Source organism: Anopheles merus, chromosome X (genome assembly GCF_017562075.2).
Source record: "Anopheles merus strain MAF chromosome X, AmerM5.1, whole genome shotgun sequence".
NCBI classification, from domain to species: domain Eukaryota; kingdom Metazoa; phylum Arthropoda; class Insecta; order Diptera; family Culicidae; genus Anopheles; species Anopheles merus.
This window is the reverse complement of record NC_054081.1, coordinates 2,239,347-2,261,973: the sequence shown is the minus strand read 5'-3', so window position 1 is coordinate 2,261,973 and position 22,627 is coordinate 2,239,347. Positions and strand designations below refer to the sequence as shown.

General features: G+C 48.5%; 1 protein-coding gene across 7 annotated transcripts in view; it reads right to left on the bottom strand.

Moving 5' to 3' along the window:
* Positions 1-1,575: 1,575 nt before the first annotated feature.
* The window catches only part of LOC121591478 (AF4/FMR2 family member lilli), an 82,347-nt gene continuing 61,295 nt past the window's right edge, over positions 1,576-22,627 (bottom strand). For all 7 annotated transcript variants that reach the window (XM_041912017.1, XM_041912026.1, XM_041912072.1 and 4 more), the window contains 8 exons: positions 22,017-22,130; positions 19,263-19,405; positions 18,664-19,168; positions 17,828-18,591; positions 17,401-17,728; positions 12,437-12,535; positions 10,934-12,364; positions 1,576-5,330 (listed from right to left, as the gene is read on the bottom strand). In XM_041912017.1, the coding sequence (XP_041767951.1) occupies positions 4,119-5,330; positions 10,934-12,364; positions 12,437-12,535; positions 17,401-17,728; positions 17,828-18,591; positions 18,664-19,168; positions 19,263-19,405; positions 22,017-22,130 (4,596 nt within the window). In that variant the 3' untranslated portion in view covers positions 1,576-4,118. The remainder of the gene's footprint in view (positions 5,331-10,933; positions 12,365-12,436; positions 12,536-17,400; positions 17,729-17,827; positions 18,592-18,663; positions 19,169-19,262; positions 19,406-22,016; positions 22,131-22,627) is intronic.

The window sequence follows — 22,627 nt, the reverse complement described above, 5'->3', positions numbered from 1 at the left end:
GCCGCATTTGATAGAGTGGATCATCGGTTCCTGTTGGACAAACTGACCAAATTAGGCCTGTCAGATCCCCTTACCACAGGGAAGCAACCTCGACCCCTGGCTATTTTCCTTCTCTATTACAGGGTTTGTCACGATTTATTGGTCGGTTCCCATCAATTTTTGGTGGGTTCCCATATTTTTTGATGCGTTCAATTGTTTGGTCCAATTGTATTGATATCCAATCGGAAAATACCATTATATTATGGGAACGAACCAAAACTCTATGGGATACGATCAAAAATCGTGGGAACGCACCAAAAATCATGCAAACTGACCAATAAACCGTAGAAAACCCTGTAACGATCAAATGTATGTTTTATCCGATAACTCTGATGATGTGAGACTTTTCTTTTTTTTTTTGTAGAGTGCCGGTAAGTGGTCATAGTCAATGAAGTACCAGACCCTAAAATTGCCGAAATAAATAAATAAACTAAAAGCAACAACAACAAACGCCAAATAAGGAAAGCAGATGCGTTTGGTATATTTTTAATCTTTTTATTTCGATTCTGTTCATTCGCACATTTGAATGCGGGTTCGTCGCTTTTTAATTCTTTGAAATACACAACTGTAATTTGAAATTTTCAAATATATAACTAGATTTCTCTTTCAACATGGACCCGGCGGCAGCAGCACACCTCCGTTTCTCCCCTTGCCCGTGCCGGTAGCCACCAGCTGGTTCGCGCTTTTTTCTCCCATCGCGCATCGTCCGCGTGGAGCTGTGTCGGGTCGCTCGCCTGAATGAGGTATGTTGTGTGCTTCCGCGTGCTTCCCTTCGATTCTCCCTAGCCCCCCACAAAAAAGAAACCCCCATTCCCCCTCATTATCTTTCCACTAGCATTGTTTTTTCCTACTCCTTCCCTCCATGCACACACACTCACTCTCTCTTTCTCTGCAGTAGCTGAAATTATTACACACGCGCCTCCCGTGGTGCTGTGTGTTGCAAGTAGTTGGTTTGTAATAATTATAATATAATAATAATAACCAGCATCATCGTCATCATCATTGATCACCACTATCATATACTGATAATAATGATGACAGGGGCTTTGCCTCCCCACCACCCACCCACCCCATTGACGGGAGAGCGCTCCTTACACACGGATAGTCATGATAATAATAATTAGAATAATAATAATCGCTATAGCAGAGTGTTTCCATGTATGGGTGTGTGTGTGTGTGTTTTTGTTGTTGTTTCACTAGTAGTAATAATAATCGTAATCCGTAATAATCATGGTTACTAATCATCAATTCGCTTTCCTATTATTTCCACACCCCTCTTTCATCTCTCTTTCTCTCCTTCTGCACAGTTTCTTATTTTCATGTATTACTTCTGCTAAGCGTTCCCGCACGCCTCACATTTTCCCTTACACCATTTTCCGCCGCGCGGTGGCTTTTGGGTAAGCGGGTAAGAAGCGCGTACGCCTATGGAGAGTCGCTTCCGCGGGCAGCAGATCCACCCGGGAAGAGAGAGGGGAGGACGAGCGCGGGAGCGCGGTAGTAGATAGTAGTAGGGTTGGTAGTGTATTACGTGTAGTAGTAGTAGTAGGTAGTAGGTAGTAAGGGTAGTTGCACTACAAGTTACTCCCTGCGTTTCGCTCTCCTCTCGCTCAAGCCTCAATTTCAGTTGCCCCCTTTCGTTTTGCAACAATTTCGTTTCGCCTTCTGCTTGCAGCATTTACACACCCTTCGAACCCCTGCCCTAGTTTCTTGGTTAAATAATGTCTTCGTGTGATTCGTTCCCTCTAATGAGTTTTTTGTTGCCGTTGTTGATGATGTTCTACTAATATTAAAAAAAAAAACACAACAAAACAAACTTGAACTGCGCTCCCCTGCGCAGCCGGTTTAACATGACTTCTTCCACCTAACGCACCCACCACACTGCCAGGAGGGAGCTTGCCTATCTTTATGCATATGTATATGTATAGTGTTCAATCATTTCCGTTTGAATTCGGACGAAATCGCGCATCACGTATATCTGGGATTGCTATAGTTTAGTTACACATTCGCCGCCATTTTGTTTGCCCGCCATTTCGCGCCCGATTGCCCGCGCTAAGGAAGAGAGGTTAGGGCGTTGCTGTTTTTTTTTTTCGTTTTTGTTTTTGTGTTTTTGCGGTAAATCTATTTACATCACGGAAACCACTTGTATGTGTGTGTTTGTGTGTTTGTGTGTGTATAAAAGTAATCATTTCAATCATCCCGCGTTTTTAGACCCGCCTGCGTTCGTAACCGTTTTTTTGCTTGCTATATCACGTGCTGTTTCCCCCCTCCCCCCCTTTTCTTTCTTTCCCTCGGGTTTTTCATCTTTCTTGGCTTCATTTACTTTACTTTTCTTTTTTTGTTTGTTTTCTGAATTCATTTCACACGTTTTTACTTACACCCATTATATTCCCTATTATTTTGATATTTTGTTTATCGTGTATGTGTGTGTGTGTGTGTATTCTTTTTTATGCTTTTTCTTCTCGAAAGCAACCGCTAGAGATTTTTCGCTTTTTGCTGGGGGTTTGCATTGCTTTTTGTTTTGTATCATTGTTTTAAACTCGCCCCACCGCCTCCCGCACCACCCCTTTTGCTTCCCCGCGTCAGTCACCATTCGCTCCTGCTCGCCTAACTGTTGCCACCCGTGGTGGTTTGCGAATGCGGTCGACCGTGCCTTGCACTGTGTGTGTTTTTGTAAACAAATTAAACAAGGAAAGCGAACAAACCCTTCACCACTGAGCGGCCAACGCCACGTGTTTGTCGGTGCTCTCCCTCGCTTTACCCGTCCGCTCCGGTTTGCAGAGCGAAATGAATAACAGCCAAAAGAGCGCTGTTGTTTCCGGTGGAAGGATGTAAAAAGGATGGAAAATAAAGTGAGTGAGTGGATGGGGGAAGGGAAACAAACACATCAAGCAAACCAGGAGGAAATGTAAAAAAGAAGAAAAACTATAATACGCAAAAATAAGAAGGCAGAATAAAAGAAAAAGAAGGAAAAAGCCAAAAATAAACAAAACCAAAACAAAAATGACGCATTAAAACTAACAGATGCTCTAGTGTGCAAGCCGAACGAAACTATCTCTTAAGCATAATACTTCATTTCACATTTGTTTCCAATTTCCACCGTTTTTCTTCCTATTTTCTGCTCTTTTTTCTTCTCTCTCTCTCTCTCTCTCTCTCTTTTTATCTCTATCGCTCTACCCGTTAGATTGCCGGTAGGATAGGTCCTACCCTTTTTAATATCATAACCCTGGCGTGTGGTTTTTATGCCTATTTTCCATTTTCCTATGGGTGTATGTGTGTGTGTGTGTTCCCCCTGAAGGTGTGTATATTGTCTCCATTTTTTCAGGACAGCAAAAAAAAAAGACAAGACCGAACCCTGATGCACATATTGTGAGGTGAAGTGAGCCGAGCATTGCGTCCCTTGGAATGTGACGTCATCGAAGGCGTATTAAAAACCGCCATCATATTCTGGGAGGACAACCCCATGTGTGTGTGTGTTTTTTTGTTGCTAGCTTTTTTTTAAATCGAAATTAGAAGCTACTTTACCCAACGAGTGCAAACCACGCGTGAATTTCTGAATTCTTTCACGATCAACACAGCAAAAGTGAGCAACGGAAAAGTGACCCATTTTACCGCCCACCGCCCCCGACCTCCTGGTTCCTGGTGGAATGTATTTTTGATTGTCTGTCGGTAGGCGAGGCCCCGTTTTTTTGTTGCTGCCACACGTTGAAGGGTTCGTCGTCTGCTCTCCGTTTGAAGCACAATGTCCTCCGCTTTGCCTCGTTTCGTGTACACACCGCAGTGAAGGTATTATGAGTGCGTGTGTGTGTGTGTACAATTATAGCGAGCTGACTAGATCGTGCGCAGAGCAGCACGAAAGCCCAGGAACCACTAGGAAGACACACACATCGACTGCACACACGCCAACCCCTCTCAACTTAGGAATCTAAAGCCTAGGAAATCATGTGTTTGTGTGCTTGTGTGCTCTCGACGCAACTCGAGCGATCAAAGAGAGAGAGGGAGACAGAGAGATACAATACTGATTTACAGCGCGATTTACACGCGAGAGCGACGCCGGGAGCTCCGCCAAACCGCAACCCTTTCTACTCGATCGCGATCGACCAGAGCAGCCGCTTGCGGTCGAGTGAGGTTAGCTCGGCGAGCGCTTCGCCCGCATCGGTCGCCTCCTCCTCCCCGTAGCTGCCGACCGTCGGTTCGTCCCGCGGGGCGGTGGTCGTGCCCGGCCGGACGCACGTGCTGACCGCGTCGATGCTGTCGTAGAAGTCGACCCCGCCGTCGGACGAGTTGCGGGCGGTCGTCGCGGTGGTCGTCACGGACAGCGGCGCTCCCTCGCCGCGGTGACCGTCCGTCCCATCATCCTGCCCAGCGTGCCGCAACCGGTTCACCTTGAACTCGACCAGCTCCTCCTCGCCGTGCGGTGGCCGCTGGGGACAGTACAGCAGGCAGCTCTGGCGTTCGTCCGGCTCGCTGGCCGCCTCGTCCGAGCCGCCGCTACTGAGCACCAGACACTCCTCGCCGGTGTGCTGTGGGGCGGGTGGGTGGTACCGTGGTGACGCTTCCTCCCGCTGCTGCTGGTGCGCACAGGCTGCACTGCTACCGATGCCGCCCGCCACCAGCTGCTCCCAGGTTTTCAGTATGTTCGGGTTCACCCTGCCCACCAGCCGGCAACCGTCCGGCCCCGGCTCGCCCTGTCTGCCGGGCGACTGAAACGCGACCAGCTTCGGGCTTGGCACTATCAGCGACTCCTGTCCCGCATTCTGCTCCTGGTCGTCCTCCTCGTCCGAGGTGTCCATCAGCAGGAGGGGATGCTTGTACGCCAGCTCGTCGATCTGGCGCTGCTGCTGCTGCTGCGGCCGCTGCTCGCCCTGCAGTGCGAGCGGGCGGACGTGAAAGATGGGCGGCGGTATGGCCGACTGGCGGTTCTTGGCCGCCAGGTACTCGCCGATCAGGTCCCGGCGCGGCTCCGACAGGGCCGAGGTGGAGCAGGCGGCCCGCACCGTGGCGGCGGGAGTGTCGGCGGTGGGCGTGGTCGGGGTCTTCGGTGCGGTCGCGCTGCCGGTGGCCGTGCGCGATCGTACCCGCCCGATGGCCCGCAGCGAGGACGCGTACATGTCCGGCGAGCGGGCAATCCCCGGCAGGGGCGGTGGAGGCGACCGGATACCCACACTGCTGCTGCTGCTGCTGCTGCTGGTGGTGGTGGAGGCGGTGGTGATGATGGCGGGGGTTGCATGATCCGGTACTGCTAGCGGCGTTAGTGTTGGTTTCGCCAAACGGAATGTGTTGTTTCTTCGCGCCTGTTTTTTTTTTCGAGTGTGTGTGTGTGTGTGGGGGTGGGTGAAAATTGGAGAGAGAAAAGAAAAAGAAGAACAAGAAAAAAATGTAAGAGCGAAAAGAGATAGAATGAGTAACCAGTTACAAACAAACTAGCCGGTCGAGATATAGGCTAGAGCAACAGGGGAGAGAAGGGGTGAGGTATGGGGTGGTTCTTGAGGGTGATGAAGGGGGAAGGGGTGTGATATATCTTTTTTGGTACTGCACTACAACAGGATTTTATTAAAGTTGTGGAAAGGATGTAGGGTTATGCTCTCTGTCTCCCTCTCTCCTCTCTCTCTCTCTCTCGCTTTGCTTGTTCTTCCGTAATATTAGCTTCGTAGCTGCTACTTGCAAAGTGGTGCAGAAAAAGCTCCCAAAATGAAACCAAAAACAGATACCAATAAAAAAAAAACGAAGCTACCAATACACTTAAACTCTTGGTGTGCGCGAGGAGAGCATAACTAAGTGCAAGCGGGAGGGCGTTAAGTGTGTGGATGATGAAAAGGGGGTATTTTCCAATTGCCATGAGGATGATAAAATGGTGGATGTTTGGGTGTTTATGTGTGTTTTTTGGTGTGGTATTAAAACTACCCATTAGCCAACTACCGGATGTTAAGATCTACCAGAGAATCCACCCAACACTAATATGCTACAAAAACCCGAGCTCGGAGGGGAAGGTAGTACAGTAACTCAGTTACTGCAGTTGGTGGGTTTATAGTGCTTTCTGCTGGTGTGGAGATGATGATGATGATGATGACGATACAACGCTTCATTTGCTATTCTGGTTGCAACGGTCAGCTCTTGTTTGAAAAGTTTAACAAAAAAAAACATGCATGCATGCACAAATACAAACACACATATTACAATGACAATCACCACACGTCGAAGCGGCTTAGTACGCGGCGGACTCCCGATTGTCCAGCACTGCCCTGGTCTCCGGTTTAATGGGACCGGGTTCAATAGTTGAGTCAGCGAGCAACGAGAGCAACCAGCAACCCAGCATATAACACACATCTGCAAGTGTTTGCAATGAACTGGTGTTTCGACTTGTTTGCACTCTCTTTTACTTCAACGAGGTAGAGCCGATTTAGTTAGACAACTTTAAGTTTTGCATAGAGTGGCAAATGCCCCCAACATCTTCCAAACATTGTCGGATCCACCTTGGATCATCTTCCATTTTCATAGTGGAGATATCCAACATACTTGGGACCTCCATGGAATATCATCCAACTTCTTTCAAAACACTTGCGACCACCATTGGAACATCTTCAAACTTCATATTGGAGCATCCAACAAACTTGAAACTTTCATAAAACATCTTTCAACCTCATAGTGGGGCATCTAACATACCTGGGATCACCCTGGAACATCTTCTAGCTTCTCAATGAGGTCATCCAACATACTAACGACCGCAATAGCACATCTTCCATCTTAAAGTGGAGGGATCTTAAATATTTGGGACCTCCATGAAACAACTTCAAACTCCATCCAAAACATTTGCGACTACCATGGAACATCTTCAAACTTCATAGTGGAGGTACGCAACATACTTGGAACCACGACGGAACAGTTTTCAACTTTCTAGAATGCGAGTTCGAGCCAAAAATAAAAATGGAAAACCTCACATCATTTCGTAAAAAACGGATTAAATGTCCTGAAAACAGTATATACACTTTGTTTCGCAAACATACGTCAAGAAGGTCAAGGTAGATAACACAACCAATAACAGAAATGAAGTAAAACATAACTATAAACACAACAGACATGAGACATATGTTGGAGACATGACATTATGAATTTTGTAATTTTGTTGTGCTGTTTTTAAAACAGAAATACAAACAAATCATCGAACTGATAAGTAAGAACAAAAACAATGAATTGTATGAATTGTACACACTCAACACACAAACACTCTCAATCACACACAGACACACATACATACGTAACATTCATAGTGATCGTACCAATTGGAACAGATAAGTACACGTACTCCGCCGTATTCAACGAAAGGAAATAATGACCCGAATGTGATGACGGGAGATAGGGATGAGTAAGTGAGCCTGATTTCGTATTAGTGAGGGGCGTTGGGATGGTATAGGGAAAAGGAAATCTTTTGTTCTACTGCGGTAGGTTCGAGATAACTAACACTAGAACACTACTCATCCGTACGTAAAATGAGCAAATCTTTGAAAGTGATAATTCGGAAGGATGCAGTAATGCCAGCTTGTCTTGTATGGTAATGGATGTACTAAACTGCAACCTTCTCGAGCCATGTGCTCTCGCCGAGTTGAAGGAAGCAGCTGGAGCATTCACTTATTTTCATATCATACGACAAATCTTTTTGCAAATTGAGCTCATGAAAATGTCTTCACCAGTCAAAATGTCTCACCTAAACAGTTGTCTATACTGCTACAACTATTTTGCCCTTTGTTGATGGGATAACGATACTGTTTCTTGGTCTAGCTACCAAGTAATCGAGCGAGGTGATGATGAATGAGGCATGAATAAAACTAAAAACAATGCAGCACACACACACACACGCATACGAAAACACGCGATGGTGGTGGTGACTACTAAAACCGTAAGACCCCACCGGTACACACGCTGCAATGAAGATAAATGCATAAAACTTAAAACAAATGAAGGGGATGCTACTACTACATGACACAACACTATTACCAAAATAAATAAAAAATACAACAAACTAAAAGCCAGCCACAAAATGCTTTACCAAGCGTATATCGAAAACGCATGAAAGGGTGAAAAAGTATGGAACGGTGAGGGAAAGGGCAGACGAATGGAAACAGATAGAGCATGAGTGCGAATAGAAGAATAGAAATGTAAAAAGATGTAGAAGATGTAGAAAGTGGATGATGAAAAAAGGCGCAGAAAAATGTAAACAAAGAATTGGGACGCATTGGGAAAGAAAATGGCGGAAAAAATCGATTGCAGAAAACAAAGAAGTGGTGAGAAATAGAAGAAAAAGAAGGTGAATAAAAGAAAGTTGAAAATTGTGTATAAACAGTAATATTAAACAGATCGACAGAGAAAAAAGTTGGATGAAAGTTGATTATACAATGAGGCTTAAAGAAGTGAACAATAAAAAAAAGCGCTACAGAAACCGAGAATGCAAGATGGAGAGGGGTGAAAAGCTGTCGAGAGTACTGTACACACACTACACACCAACATGTAAATTCGGCCCAGTTTAGGGAGAAAGAGAGGGAGCAGAAACAGAGTGATGTGGGGAGAGGAAAAGGGTGAAGAGGGTAATGGATGGAATAGAATGAAATATTTTGAAAGGCAAAAAAAAGGAAAACAGGGAACAAACGTGGTAATATTTGCCCATTGCGATCGTAGGAGATCGGGTTTAGGAGGGGTTGGTGAGAGGATGGGGAAAGAAAACACAACAACAAAAACGAGTAACGAAAAATAAAAACAAAAATCGAAAACAAAAATACAAAAATGAAACAAAATAAGAGGACTTACGAAACAAGAAGAAACAGGTAGGCTACCACACACGCGCTAGAGGAATGGCAGTAGTAGTAGTAGTGGTTGGTGGTTGTTGCTGTTCTTGGTGGTGGTGGTGGCGGTGGTAGTAGCACTAGTAGTAGTAGTGGGTAGTAGTGGTAGTAGTAGTAGTAGTGGGTAGTAGAAAATGCTAGTAGTAGTAGTTGGCCTCGCTGTGGTTTCGGTTTGCAAACGGCGTGGCGCAGCAGGAACCTTCGGCGCATGTCCGTGTTTTCAGCATCACTGTTGCTGCCCCTGCTGCTCGTCCTGCTTGACGTCCGTCCACTTTGCCGATCAGTAGTCGTGTAACATTTCCTCCCTTGGTCGGCTTTAGCATGGACGGCGGTTTTGCTTGCCCAGCCAAACAGCCGAAACACTCTGGGCAGTGTATCTTGCAGTGGAGGATCGCATCACTGTTTCTCTCTGTATCGCTCTCACTGTATCTCTCCTTCTGAGGTGTTTTGGTCCGCAACTTTTACCGCTCGACACATTATCTTTAAGGCATTGGCTCATTGCTTTTGGGTACGGGTGATATCTCGTTGCTGACTCACGGGGGCAGCTTTGGACACTCGGGGTCACGCATTTTTAGAGAATTAGAAGGTTCAGACACACACACACACACACAGCACATGTGGCAGGCTCGGTAGAGTAAAATACAACAAAAACACACATCATGCATGCGCTTAATGACGTACACAAAACCGCCCTCTTCCCGGTTGCCGTTACAAGTACACACAAACAAAATGAAATCCCACGGTTTCCCCCCCATCCCTGCCGACCCACAAATCTTCAAAAACTCAGCTCAGATACGCACACACACACACACACACACACACACAGTCACCAATCTCAAACAGTCAATACACACACACGCACATTCGCAACGGAAATAGTAGACGCAAAAGGAGACAATTGTTTGAAATGGTGTTTTAATTGGAGCTGTAGCTGCGACAAAAACAAACAGAGACGAACACAAACTTACTATAGTCAAACTAAAAGAGTGGGGGGGGGGGGTGATGGGGCTGCAAAGAACACTGGGTGAGGCGTGCAAAATAGGAGGAGAGAAAAAGAACGAGAAAAAAAGAGTGTCAAACCGAAACAAACGCAACAGAGAGTTGGCTCCCATCAGATCGCTCCCATCAGTTCCTGCGGGGAGGGAAGGGCACAGCACAGCACCGCTGGAATGTAAATACGCAATACGCTACAATCTTTTGGCCCTCCATTTTCGCCCTGCCCATCCTCTGTTTTACGCAACCCTGCACTGGAAATGCACCGCGAAAAGACCCACCCACCCGGAGAGTAAGGTGTGTGCCACCGCGTGCTCTGTACGTTCGAGGGCGCTAAAGCGATACAATTAGAGAGGGTAAAGCGGGGGGTAAAGTTGGGGGTTTAAAGAGGACATCGGGCCCGCCCCTCCCTCCCTCTTTGCTAAGCTGTCCTAACCCTGCCGCTACGCAGCTGCCGAAAGCGAGCACAAGCACGAGCAGTAGATCGTAGGGAGACGAAGAAGAATAAGAAGAAGAGGCAGAAATCTTGTGAACATTAACTAAACAAAAAAAGGAGAGCAAACACACACACACACATACACACACAAACACACAGTGCCGCACGCGTGCTTGTTCCTTTTTTCCTGCGGGGTTTCCCTCCTCAAATCATTCTGTTTTTTTGCTCCCTCTCTCGCTCTATCTCTGGCTCTCTATCTCTCTCTCTCTCTCGCTCTGTCAGATGTCCTCTGCACTACAGCGGGAAAACTCCTGCCGGACACTCGCGCGGTTGAGATGATGGTGGTGTCGGTTGTGTGGCGGTGGTTTGGTGAAGGTGAAGATGGTGTTTTGCTGAGTGGCTTTGGAATGGTGATGAGAGGAGGTGTGTGGTGACGACCGTCCCGTTCTGTCACCTCCGTATCCACACACACACACACACACACACACACACAGAGGCACGCACACATACACGCACCCCGCCCGTTCCCTCGTCTTCATCCCCCACTGTCATGCATTCAGGGGGTGGTCGGGGGCTGGCGGGAGCAGGGTGGCGCTTACATCTTCAGCCAGTTCAGCCAGCTACGGTTGCGTACCTTCACGTTGCTGCTGCCGGTGGTGGCGGTAGTGGTGGTGCTGGTGGACGCCGTTACCGAGGCCGAATCGTCCGACTGGCCGGTCGACCCGATCGAGGCGGTCGAGGCGTGGCGCAGGACGGTGCTGCCACCGCCGACAGCGCCGCCCGCCGTGCTTCCCTTGCGCTCGGGGGGCCCGCTGCCCGGGCTGGCGGCGCTAAGCTCCTTGCGGGAGCCGGACTTGCTCAGCTGCTGCCCGCCCGTGGTGCTGCTGCTGGTGCCGGTCGCGAGCACCCCGTACGTGGACACCTGGGCCGACTGCAACCGGGACAGCGAATCACAGTTCTTCACCTTGCTGGTGAGATTGTCGCGCTTGGCGCGCGGCTGCGGCGAGGAGCACACGATCCCGTACGGCGGGATCGGCGGCGGCGGCGGCATCCCCATCGACGTGCGCGTGCTGGCGGCGGGCGAGGACGGTGGCGCCGAGCCGCTGCTGCTGCTGCCGCTAGCGGTGCCCTTGCTGCCGGCGGCCGACACCGGTATCGAGGAGGAGCGCGACTTCTCCAGCGACGGCGTGTCCTTGCTGGTGCGCCAGCTGAGCGCCGAGTCGGCCCGGTACAGGCTGCCGCTGCTCGTGCTGGTCGTGTCGCGCGTCCGGGCCATCGGTTGCGGCGGTTGCTGCTGCTGCTGCTGGTGATGGTGGTGGTGGTGCTGATGCTGCTGCTGGCCGAACGAGCTGGCCGTGTCGGTTGACTTCACGTACAGGCTGCCGGTGCTCTTGGTGAGGCTACGGTTCGACGGCGGTCCGGACGAGCCACCGCCGAGCGGACGCTGGACCGGTGCGGTCGGCGTGGTCGGGGTAGGTGTGGCGGAAAAGTTGCGCCCGGTCGGGGGTTTCGGTGCGGCCGAACCCTTCGTCCCGGGCAGCGGTATCTTTGACGGTCGGCGACGGGGCGTCTCCGGTGGTTGCTGCTGCTGCTGCTGCTGGGGAGGAGTTTGATGTAGCAAGAGGCGACCACCCGCCGCCCGGTCTATGCTGCCGTCCCGGTCGGGCTGATCCTGGGTCGACTCGGTGCTGCTGTTGTGCTGCTGCTGCTGCCCAACGATGTCATCCATCGCGACCGGCGTCATCGCCTTCATGGAGGGCGTCGACACCTGGGAGGACGATTGCAGCAGGCGCGGCCCGCTCTCGCCCCGCAGCCCCAGCAGCATGTGGGGATGATGGTGATGGTGGTGATGGTGGTGCGGGTGGTGATGGTGAAGCTGCGGGTGCGTGTGCGACGCGGACAGCATCGGCGAGGTGGGCGGCGGCGGCGAGGACGACGACACGGAGGCGGCGGTCCGCTCCGGGCTGCCGACGGTCGACGACGGCACCGATTTGCTCGTCGCCTTCGACTCGATCACACGCAGCTGCGCCTTGGTACCTTCGAGTTCGATCGATTTCTCCTTCAGCTAAAAGGCATTGAAAAAAAAAACAAGGAAATTGTAAAATTCCGTTCATGGGCCACCTCTTGCTCCTCTTACCTGAAACCGTAGATCGTCTACGTCTTCCTTCGACTTTTCGAGCCGCTCCTTTAGGGTAATGCGCGACCGGGTCGCCTGATCCAACCGTTGCTGTAATATCTGTGACAAGAAGAAAGAAGGTTATCAAGCGTTACTCAGCGATCCTAGCAGGTTGACTAAACTAACAACAACAAGAACAGAGAGCTTTGCACAAACAGCTTTGCCCGCAGTAACTTCTTTACTGGAAGATGCTCCACACATAATCTCTTCTGTATGGTTTTGAAAAAAAGTAGAACAAGGGCAGGTTCTTGCCATGAATACAATCAAGACTCTTCAAGAATATTTCCCAAAGCACTCGAAGTCCCTCAATTTCGCAAAGTTTAAGATGGAGTAAGATGGTGCGGTCCTGTAGTACAGTCGTCAACTCGCACGACTTAACAACATGCCTATCGTGGGTTCAAACCTCAAAAATATGTATAGGGCCTGCATGTCTGCCGAGAGTCTTAGGCGCCTAGACTCCCTAAGATGACTTCAAGAATCAAAGTTCACAGAAATATTCAAATCAACAATCAAAGAATATCTTATTTCAAGGTCTGATGTCTTGGATACTCCAAAACTACACACTGATTCAGTTTCCCAAAGATGATAGGCCTTTGCAAGCTGTAGGAGTTGCCCCTTTAGGGAACTTTACTGTGCATCTAACCGAAAAAGCATTCGCTGGGAACACATTGAAGTCAGTTGTGACTTCCTTTGGGAGCTCTAGACGGAAATTGAAGCTACGATCAATTCTATCAATTAGTTACATTTTCAAACCATTATCTCTAAACCTATCTACTCCTTCGCCCCGTCTAGCTTATACTCCCCGATTGCGGAACTGCGCCATTTCGATTTGATTGGCAGGCTTTATTGTCATCTCTCCAGCAAGGTTTCTCCATTGCCACCTTCTTAGTTGGGACACGTTAGAGCGAAAGTGATTCCATTAAAATGAAGCCACCACCACCTACGCGCGCCGATGCATCGCCTTTGGTGTCGCGCCACTTAGACTAGATGACGGTTCGGGGAGAAATTCCCTCAACGGAACACTGACCTGTCCCCGATGGGGTTAAAGTATGGCTTCAAATGTAAATCCCACTGGACGACGCAAAGTATCTCAGTCACTCCTAGTCATCCCAGTTGGGTAGGGTAGCGGGTTCCTATTAGCTAATGTACCGATTATTGCTTCTTGATACACGAAATTACGATCAACAATTAAAGGAAATGGGTTTCGCGTGTTGTGTGCTCGGCTCCACCGGTTGCTTAATTATTGGCGCTGCTCCCCGTGACGCAACACGCGTGCAATGGGAAATTGAGCGAAATGGTAAGCTAAACACGCTTTAAAGGTGTGATCGTCTAGGACGCTGGTAAGATTGATGATGTTTTAACGACGCACAATGGGACGCACATAACTTAATTTATTGCAATTTGCCTCCTACTACAGCTGAACACCAGGCAAAGCATCTGTTACTCCTCTTTGTTCTCTTATATTCTTCCATTTTCGCACTAAAACGAACTTCGCTCGACGAACGCGCGATAAAAAATACGCAAAAAGCAAAAGAAGCTACAATGCATCGCTTACAACAACAAAAATAGGCCTGTTAAGCTACAAAGCAAGGGCAAAGCAATGGGTGTTTCCCGTTAGCAATTTTTTTAAACCGTTTGCGCCATCGAACGGTAATTCGCACCACATGGTCACGTGTTTCTGGTTCCCTTTTTTTGCCGCTGTTCCGTGCGCTTGAATGCGTTACCAAACAGATTGGTTCCTTTTTTTCTGTTGCTGCTGCTGCTGCTCTCGAGAAGATGTACGAGACCATCATTCGTACACTATCATGAAATATGTTTAAATTTTTTCATTATGACGGCCAAGCTGTATCTCTTAAGCGAGCTCTACACTCGGTGTAGGAACAAATCGGTTTCAGCTGAGGTTACCAGAGCTGCTAAATTAGTCACTGTGTAACAAATCGTTCGACGATAGAGATGCAACCAAAAAAATAAGAGACCCCAAAAAACTCCAAAGAAGGACATCCCACTCACTCACTCCCCCATTTGGATTCGCCGACAGTGCTAACAATTAATCAGCCCAGTTCGTTTCGAGCCCGAAATTGTCTTGTTAAATTTCACCCATTCACTTAATTCCATGCCTTTTCTGTTCGGGGAAAACGACGACTGCCAACCCACAGGCAAGGAAAGGAGAACAATAATGGGGTTACACCGGCGAGACGACGACGATCATTTACGATTCGTTCCTTGCCGTTAGCGCCTTGCCGCGTAAAATGGCCAACCATCAAATTAGATAGACTAATCGGGTGAGGGCTCTTGATTTTGAGAAAACAAGTAGCTGGACATTAGCAAAGCAACGGCGGCAGCAGGGCAACAATAACAAAAAATGAAACACGAGTAACGATCAAATAATCTATCCAACACCAAACGAAGGTCGTTGAGAGGGTAAGGGTAAGGGCGAACGATCTGCTCGCTGACCATTCATCGGGCCGCTGATAGGGTTGAACTAACGTGTGGGATACACGGCACGACCCAAGATAGTTTAGCGCTCACAACACATCACACAATCAGGATGATTAACCGGGTGAGGCTATGGGACACACCTCGTGATGCTGATGGACCCTTTTTTTCAGTGCCTGTCTCTCACAACCGTTCGCGTGAGCGGCAAAACCGGATGCGTGCGGCAACCACGTGCAGTCACGGCCTAATGGGTGCGCAATTTTTACACAATGTACAATGTAACGATCGCTCTCCACGCTCCCCACGAAAAAATAGCACTTTGAAGAGGGTTGGGACAGACCTCTGTGTCACAGACAGGCTGAGGGGTGGGATTTGAATTTCATTTCGCTCTCCATATGCGTCCACGCGCCCAAAGAACTCTTTTCAAAAAGCTTGTCACCTTCTGCACAGCGCTACTGACGTCACAGGGGGCTGTGCTCGGTGCGGAAGAACTTTACCACACAGCAGTGTCCACACCCCGTGCAGGGGGCATGGGGGTAAAATGATTGAATAGAATTGAATAATAGATGATCTTTTTGAACGGTCCGGTCAAGCAAAAGGTAGCAATATAGCTTCAATGCAATACATCGCTATAGGGAGTTGCTGGGCCACAATAAGGCAGCACTCCAAGCGGGACATTTCGACCAATGACCGGCCCCCGGGGGACACACCTGCCATTATCACCATGATTGGCAAACCCAATCGCGAACAAAGCACCCATCAGCAGGGCAACAATATACCAGACAGGCAGATGAAGCGACCCAGCAGGGCACGTACACGGATAGACCACTGCTTCCCAAACTTTTTCAGTGCGCTAATCATTGAACCTAACGCTGAATCCAGTAGCATTGGAAAAAGGTTTACTCTAATTGTTCATTCATTTTAAATTCTTCTTCTATTCTTTTCTCCAATTCCGTTCATTTGTGATCCAGCAGACTTTAGATGAACAAGGAGAATCAGGATGATTGCCCTCTTCTTATATCTTTTTAATCTCGGCAAAGACCTCTACTTTACTGGGTAAGAATGATGATGTAATAATAGTAACAATCTTCCATCAATTGCGACTTACACCTGGTATGATATTCTACTGCCAAACATATCGGAAACTCTAAAGATTCATGAATCTCCAAGGATTCACGAATCTCGAAGAATTCGTGAATCTTCAAAGATTCATATATCTCCAGGGATTCAAGAATCTTTAGAGATGTATGATTTTCAAAATATTGCATCTGCGTGATCCCTTTGTACAATGGTTCATTCGCCCGACTTAACAACATGCCCGTCGTGGGTTCGAGCCTCGCATTGGACCGTCTCTCCATAGCAAAATAAACTATCCGGAAGCGTGTTACTTGCCAAGAAATCTCGAAAGCCTGTATAAGCTGGCATACTGGCAAGGTTGTTACGCCAACAAGAAGAATAATAAGAAGCTTAAGCTCTTTGAATCTTTGGAGATTCATGAATCCTCAGAGTCTTTTGCGCTGTATGAATCTTTTGAGATTCTTGAATTTTTCGAGAATTATTAATCTTGCCAACCGAGATTCAGCTTCATAGAATCATTTTAAAGATTTACTCAGATTCATGAATGTGAATCAGATTTATCCAACACTACTATGTGAGCTATATGTTCGCCTAATAAGGTTGAGATCTTCAACCATTGTAGTAGCCCGTAAGAACACAAAAATAAGAAAATAATGTGACAAAATGGCATGAATTCGTAAAAATGTACACCATTCTCATATCGATTTGGAAGGTGCCATCAGCTAGTAATATTCCTACTTCAAATAATGCAATCAAGTAATCAATTCAGGACTTATAAATCGTAACAAGCTAACACTATGACCTGTCAAACGTTTAAAAAAGATCATAAAATTTGCCAATATTCAATTAGACATCGGTCACCAATCTGTGAACTGTTTCATTCTTATCGTCCACTGGTAGGGATCACTTTAAGAATCACTGCAGATAGACGAATGCACCACACGTGTGTGAATGTTTTTTGTGGAAATTATTAAAAAAAAATGAATCCAACAACGAGAGGTTGCTAACCTGCGCCCGAAAATGGACCGTACAGTGCACACAAACAAGTTGAAATTGGTTCGTTGCGGCTCGCTGGCCCTCGATTCTAGCGGTAATGGTACGCATTAATAACCCGCGCCAAGGCGGTAGAAGCCCCAAACACACGATCCGTTAGTGAAACGTAAACCCCTCCGCATACGCGATATGCGCAACGGGGCAGGCGGGTTTTTTTTTAGAATAAAATTATACAGTAGCGGCGGAGTTCGCGATCCCAAGCTTATGCGGAAATGAAAAGAAAAAAAAAACACACACACACAGAATTGACCTACTCGGTCCATCGTCACCTACTGACGCGCTTTCTTGCGTATCGTTGGGTTGCACAACAGCAATTCCCAAAAGCCCCCTCCCACAAACATGCCTAGCAAATGTCCTACCTGATTCTGTACGGTCATCGTCAGCAGATGCCGCTGCAGCCCGACCACATTCGTCTCGAGCAGGATGGCGGCGATCTTCTTCGAGTCGAGCGAGCGGACCCGCGGCACCCACGGCAGCCCGAGAAACCCGTCCAGCCAGCCGACCGCACGCGTGTCCACCTCCGTGCCGAGGTGGTGGTCGTCGCCCGGCAGCACCGGGTCACCGCCCGCCAGCGGGTCCGCCGGCTCGTCCGACGGCTTGCGGTACCGCGCCATCGTCTTAAGTAGCTGCGGTGACGTTTGCTGCTGTTGCGATACGGTTGCCGGCTGTTTAATAGTCTCGGGTGAACTGAAATAACGTAAGAGAGAGAGAGAGAGAGAGAGAATTTTTTTAAATTAAAATATGCAGGAGAGAGTGATGAAAGCAGTAAACAACCGAAACACTTACCTAGACGCACTTCTATTTACAGTTTGCAGATGGAGATCATGTAGTTTGCTGCTCAGCTCTTGCTTCTGACTGTTGGCCACCACCGCCAGTTGCTGGTGGTGCGGGTCGCGCGCCACCGTCAGCTTGTCCAGCTCGGCCTGCATCTTGGCCATCTGGATGCAGCCGGCCAGCTTTTCCGCCTCGTACTCGGACAGCTTGTCCAGCAGACGGTCGCGCTCCTTGCGCAGTATTTGTACATCGTGATCGGTACCGTCCGGCTGGTGCTGATGGTGGTAGCTCTTGCCAGTGACGGTGCTGGCGGTGGTGGTGGTGGTGGTGGCCGGTGCACCACCGGGCGATACCACCACCGTCGTCGCGGTGACACTGCTGCTGCTGCTACTGCTGCTGCTGGACGACGTTACCGGCACCAGCGTCGTCCCACTCGACGCACCAGCGGCCGGATTGCTGTGGTGTATGATGATGTTGTTGTCATCCGGTCCACCCACCACAGCAGTGGAGGCGGCGGCGGCGGCGCCAGCGACGCTACCCCCCTGCGCCAGATGGTGATGAAGTTGATGATGGTGGCGGTGGTGATGCAGCGCCGATGCATGATGATTACTAATAGCTAAATTGGTTGTTCCCCTAGGTCGCTCCCGCTCCAGGCGCAGCTCGACCTCCTCCCGGAGCCGGCTGCTCTTCCTATGTATCACATCGAGCAGATTCCACAGCTCGCCGCCAGTTTCCGCCGCCAGCCGGTTGGTTGCCGTGGGCAGGATGAGCGTTCCCTAGAAGAGTGCACAAGCGAGAAAATGGCAACGTTAGTCGAGGAAGCTACACAGCGAGAAGCGCATGCTTACCTGCACGGCACCGCTCGTCGAGGAGGCCGCACTGTGCGTCTCCTTCGAGGAGGACGTCTCGTTCGAGAAGCCCGAATCCTGTATCACACTGCCGTTGTTGCCTTCACCGCTCTTTGGTTCCTTCTTACCGCTATGGGAGTTGCTTCGGCTGCGAATCAGCGAGGACGACGAATGTTGCTGCTGCTGCTGCTGCTGCTGCTGCTGCTGCTGCTGCTGCTGTTGCTGCTGCTGCTGTTGATGCTGGTGGTGGTGATGATGATGGCCCAGGTCGGACACGTTCGTTGCACCGGCTCCGGTGGTGGCCGTTGCCGGGCCGGCAGCACTAGCGCTGCCCGCCGACGGACCGCCCCCATCGCCCCCAGTGCCCGGAATGATCGCGGTACTGGTGTTGGCACCGCTCCCGCCTATACTACTGCTGCTGCCGCCCGTGCCACCGACATCCGTGCAGCTCACCTCCTTCGGCGTTAGTTTGCGCCGGATCCGTATTCCCGGCTCCCACTCACGTCTGCCAGGGAAAGGAAAGAGGACGAAAACAAAGGGGCATTAGATATGGTTGGTTACACGCGGCAGAAGCTGCCAGGCGCTCGGGCTACACTCACCGACTCCCCAGGGATGAGGTCGATGGTAGACCGGTAAGGGTACTGTTCGCCGCTGAGGAAGCCATCTTCGATTTAAGATCGGGAAAGGTTTCAATAACCAGATCACGGAACTCCAGTAGAGCGGCGACTTCATTCTGCAAATCCTGCAACAAACGACAGATAACGAAAGCAATAAAACAAAGAGAATGATGAGTGTACTCGTTTGTTAGCTGCGTTTCTGGAATGCGGTCACTATTCTTGCTGAGGTTGACTTTCCGGGCCACTGGCACTCAACAACATTCCTCACGACAAGCGATATCAAAGCAAGATCTCACACTGATTAAAATTACACAGAGCAGCTTGTGAGTTGGGACGCCTTGGAAGTTGACTTCGACTAGAAACGAAATACACTAATATGCCAGACACGAAATTAAGCTAAATGGAAGCCCAAGAAACTAGGCGAAACAACCCTAAACAGAAAATAGCTGCTCTCCAATGCTGAAAGCGCTCCGAGGCATGCGAAAGTGTTATGGCCTCAGATTACTCCCTTCAGCAACGATCCACTGTTTCTTTTTTCTCCACTAACGTACCATCACCTTCCTGGCGCACCGGTGCACTTGCAGTAGCATTTCTATTTGCTGCTGTTGGTTCATTTTGACGTTCTCTTTTAAATACAACAAGTTCTTTGCTAAATCAATCCTGTACAGCTTCTTCTGATCTGAGATTCGGACTCACCATCGTTCGCGCATCGACTACTAGATATTGCTCTTCTTGCTCCTGTGTGCTCTTCACCAGTGCACACAGCAGGGTTGGTAAACAAGGTGTACACAGCAAAGGTCGGTTAACGTTAGCGCCGATATGTCAGATCTAACTTGGGCCCTACAAACATTTCAAACTGACAGTAAGGATCATCATGAAATGACAGTTGTAGGAGAGGACATTTTTAGTACGATTTTGGGTAGTTTCGGGGTAATTTTAACGGGTTGTTTGATTTTCTCAAAATAAACAATGCTATAAAGTTTCTAAACTGTATTTTTATATGACAAATGCAGCCACAAAAGCTGTAAAAAACCAAATTCCTGATTTTAAAAGAATTCCAACACAAATTACAAAAAAAATCCAAATGCTTTAATCAATTCATTGAAAAAAAAAAAAAACATTGATCGCTGAGGTCACTGCTTACGGTCAGAATGAAATGTAAAGTGGGGACTTTCGTGTTAAAAAAAAGATCTACAAAAAAATGACTTGGTTGATACGAGCTACGGTGATTACCGATGGAGTTTGCTATGCTTCGAAGCGTCTTTTTGCTGTCTGTGAACGATTTTGTCATGAATTATGCATCGCTAGCTAGTAGGACGTCCGGTCGATTTGTGTAGCACTGATTACACTGATATTGAACATATAAATGTAACAAAAAAAAACACATTTTCAAACCCTCTTTGGTATCTGCTTTTTGAGAAAATGCAAAGAAATGTAACATCTATTCTATTCTGTACAGCTTTTCTACAGTCATTTGTAGAAATGCAGAGCCTAGACAGTGTTAATCGCGTTTGTGGGCTAATGGGAAGCCAAAGGAGTTAAATTGATGCCACACATCCACATGCCGGAGGTGTACCACATGCAGCTCTTATGCACACGTGTAAGCCACTGGAGGAGCTGAGCACCAGGCAAGACGCAAAAAGACGATTGGTAACACAATATACATCCCTCGCCATTTGCGTATTGCAATACGCCCTCTTCTCCGTGCTGGCCCACCTGAATAAAGTTCCAAACGCCCGGCAAAACCGTGGCGTGGATTTACGGAGGTGTATGTGTTCGCATTCGAAACACCACCGGCAAGGGGAGCGTAGCAAGGATCTAAAGGTATTATACCCCTTTTTTTTTTTTTTTGCACGCTGCTTCCGATGTAGGAGCAGCCGGAGGTTAGCCGGCAGCCATCGACGGCAATCGACCGGGCGCGTAGTTGCATCACCATTTGCACCCATTTTACAACTGCGCCGGTACCGTTCGCTTCTTGGCGATTGGCACGGCGCGTGGGGCAGCATGATGTGTGAGCTGGGGTAGGCCCACCCCGCGTAATCGACGGGCTCATCTTTGCGTGGGAGTGATGCGGTGTTCGTCGCTGGCTGCGATGGTTCGGCGAGCGCTGGGTAGGACCCCACAACTTTGTCACCATGTAAGGGAAGGCTGCTAGCACCGAGCAGACTTTGACACTAAGCCATCGGATGCAATGCATTGCGTAAGCTAACCTTCGGCAGGTTTACAGATGCGCTCGTAAATCGGTACTTTTGTGTTTCCGAAGTTGAAACCTTGCAGCTCTGAATTTTGTATCGTTGCCCATCTGAGGGAGCTCAATAATTCTTCATAAAGAGCAAAATACAGAAAACCCAATAATCTAACATTAACCTAAACCTGTCAAACGGGAATTGAATTAGCTCCTACTCAGTGTACTCCAAAATTTGCAAAAATGTTATCAATTATTGGATTTCAGTTTTATTGGAGTATTATTGGATTGCAAACTAGCAGATCCTATATCAAGGTGACATCTTTAATGTTATATTATTACGAAGGAGTTGTTCTTGCAGAGACATCTACTCCTACGCAAGAAAGAAGCCGTAGTCCTAATATAACTCGCAGACTTCTATTTCCACGAAGGTCTCAATCTTCAACGAATGCCTGAATATCTCACTGAAGCCTACGAATTCTACCGCACACTACCGAATGCTCACAACTCCTAGTTTGCCTTTTGGGTACACACCCGTGAGTCGTCCTTACCTGTAGTGACTTTGTTTGATCGGTGACGTGATGATAGTGGTACGTCTCGGCAGCTGGAGTCCTCAATGGCACATACTCCATACCAGGTCGCGGAACAAGTGAGCACAGGTCACTCTGTGGAATAGAAGCGGGAAAAAGAGCAATGGAAAATGATTAGGGTAAGCGATATTGATACAGATGGTAGAAGCACACAAGTCGCTGTACGGCGGCTGTGTGTGTGTTTTTTTTCCAATGATTGATGCATAATAGAATCGCATCGTGACGGCTTAATTGCACAACCGATCATAACACGGCACGGGCAGATGGAACTCTCTGCGCTGCACCGATGGCGGAATGGCTTTCGCTCGAGCAAATGAATCACGATTAGCATTTTGTGCCGTTTCGAGCAGGGCCCAAATGATATAACGATTACTAGCAACGGCTGCATGGCAGCTTCCCCGTGCGAGTCTATTACTGGAGATGGAGATAATAAGAAAATGTTCGCAATCGAATGGTTGTTGATGGAGGAAAAATATCGTTCGCTATTTTCGCCTTTCGTCTGGAAGCTTCGGCTTCACTTTCGTTGGTCTGTTTTACTGGATTTTTTTTGTAAACCTCATCCACAAATCCGT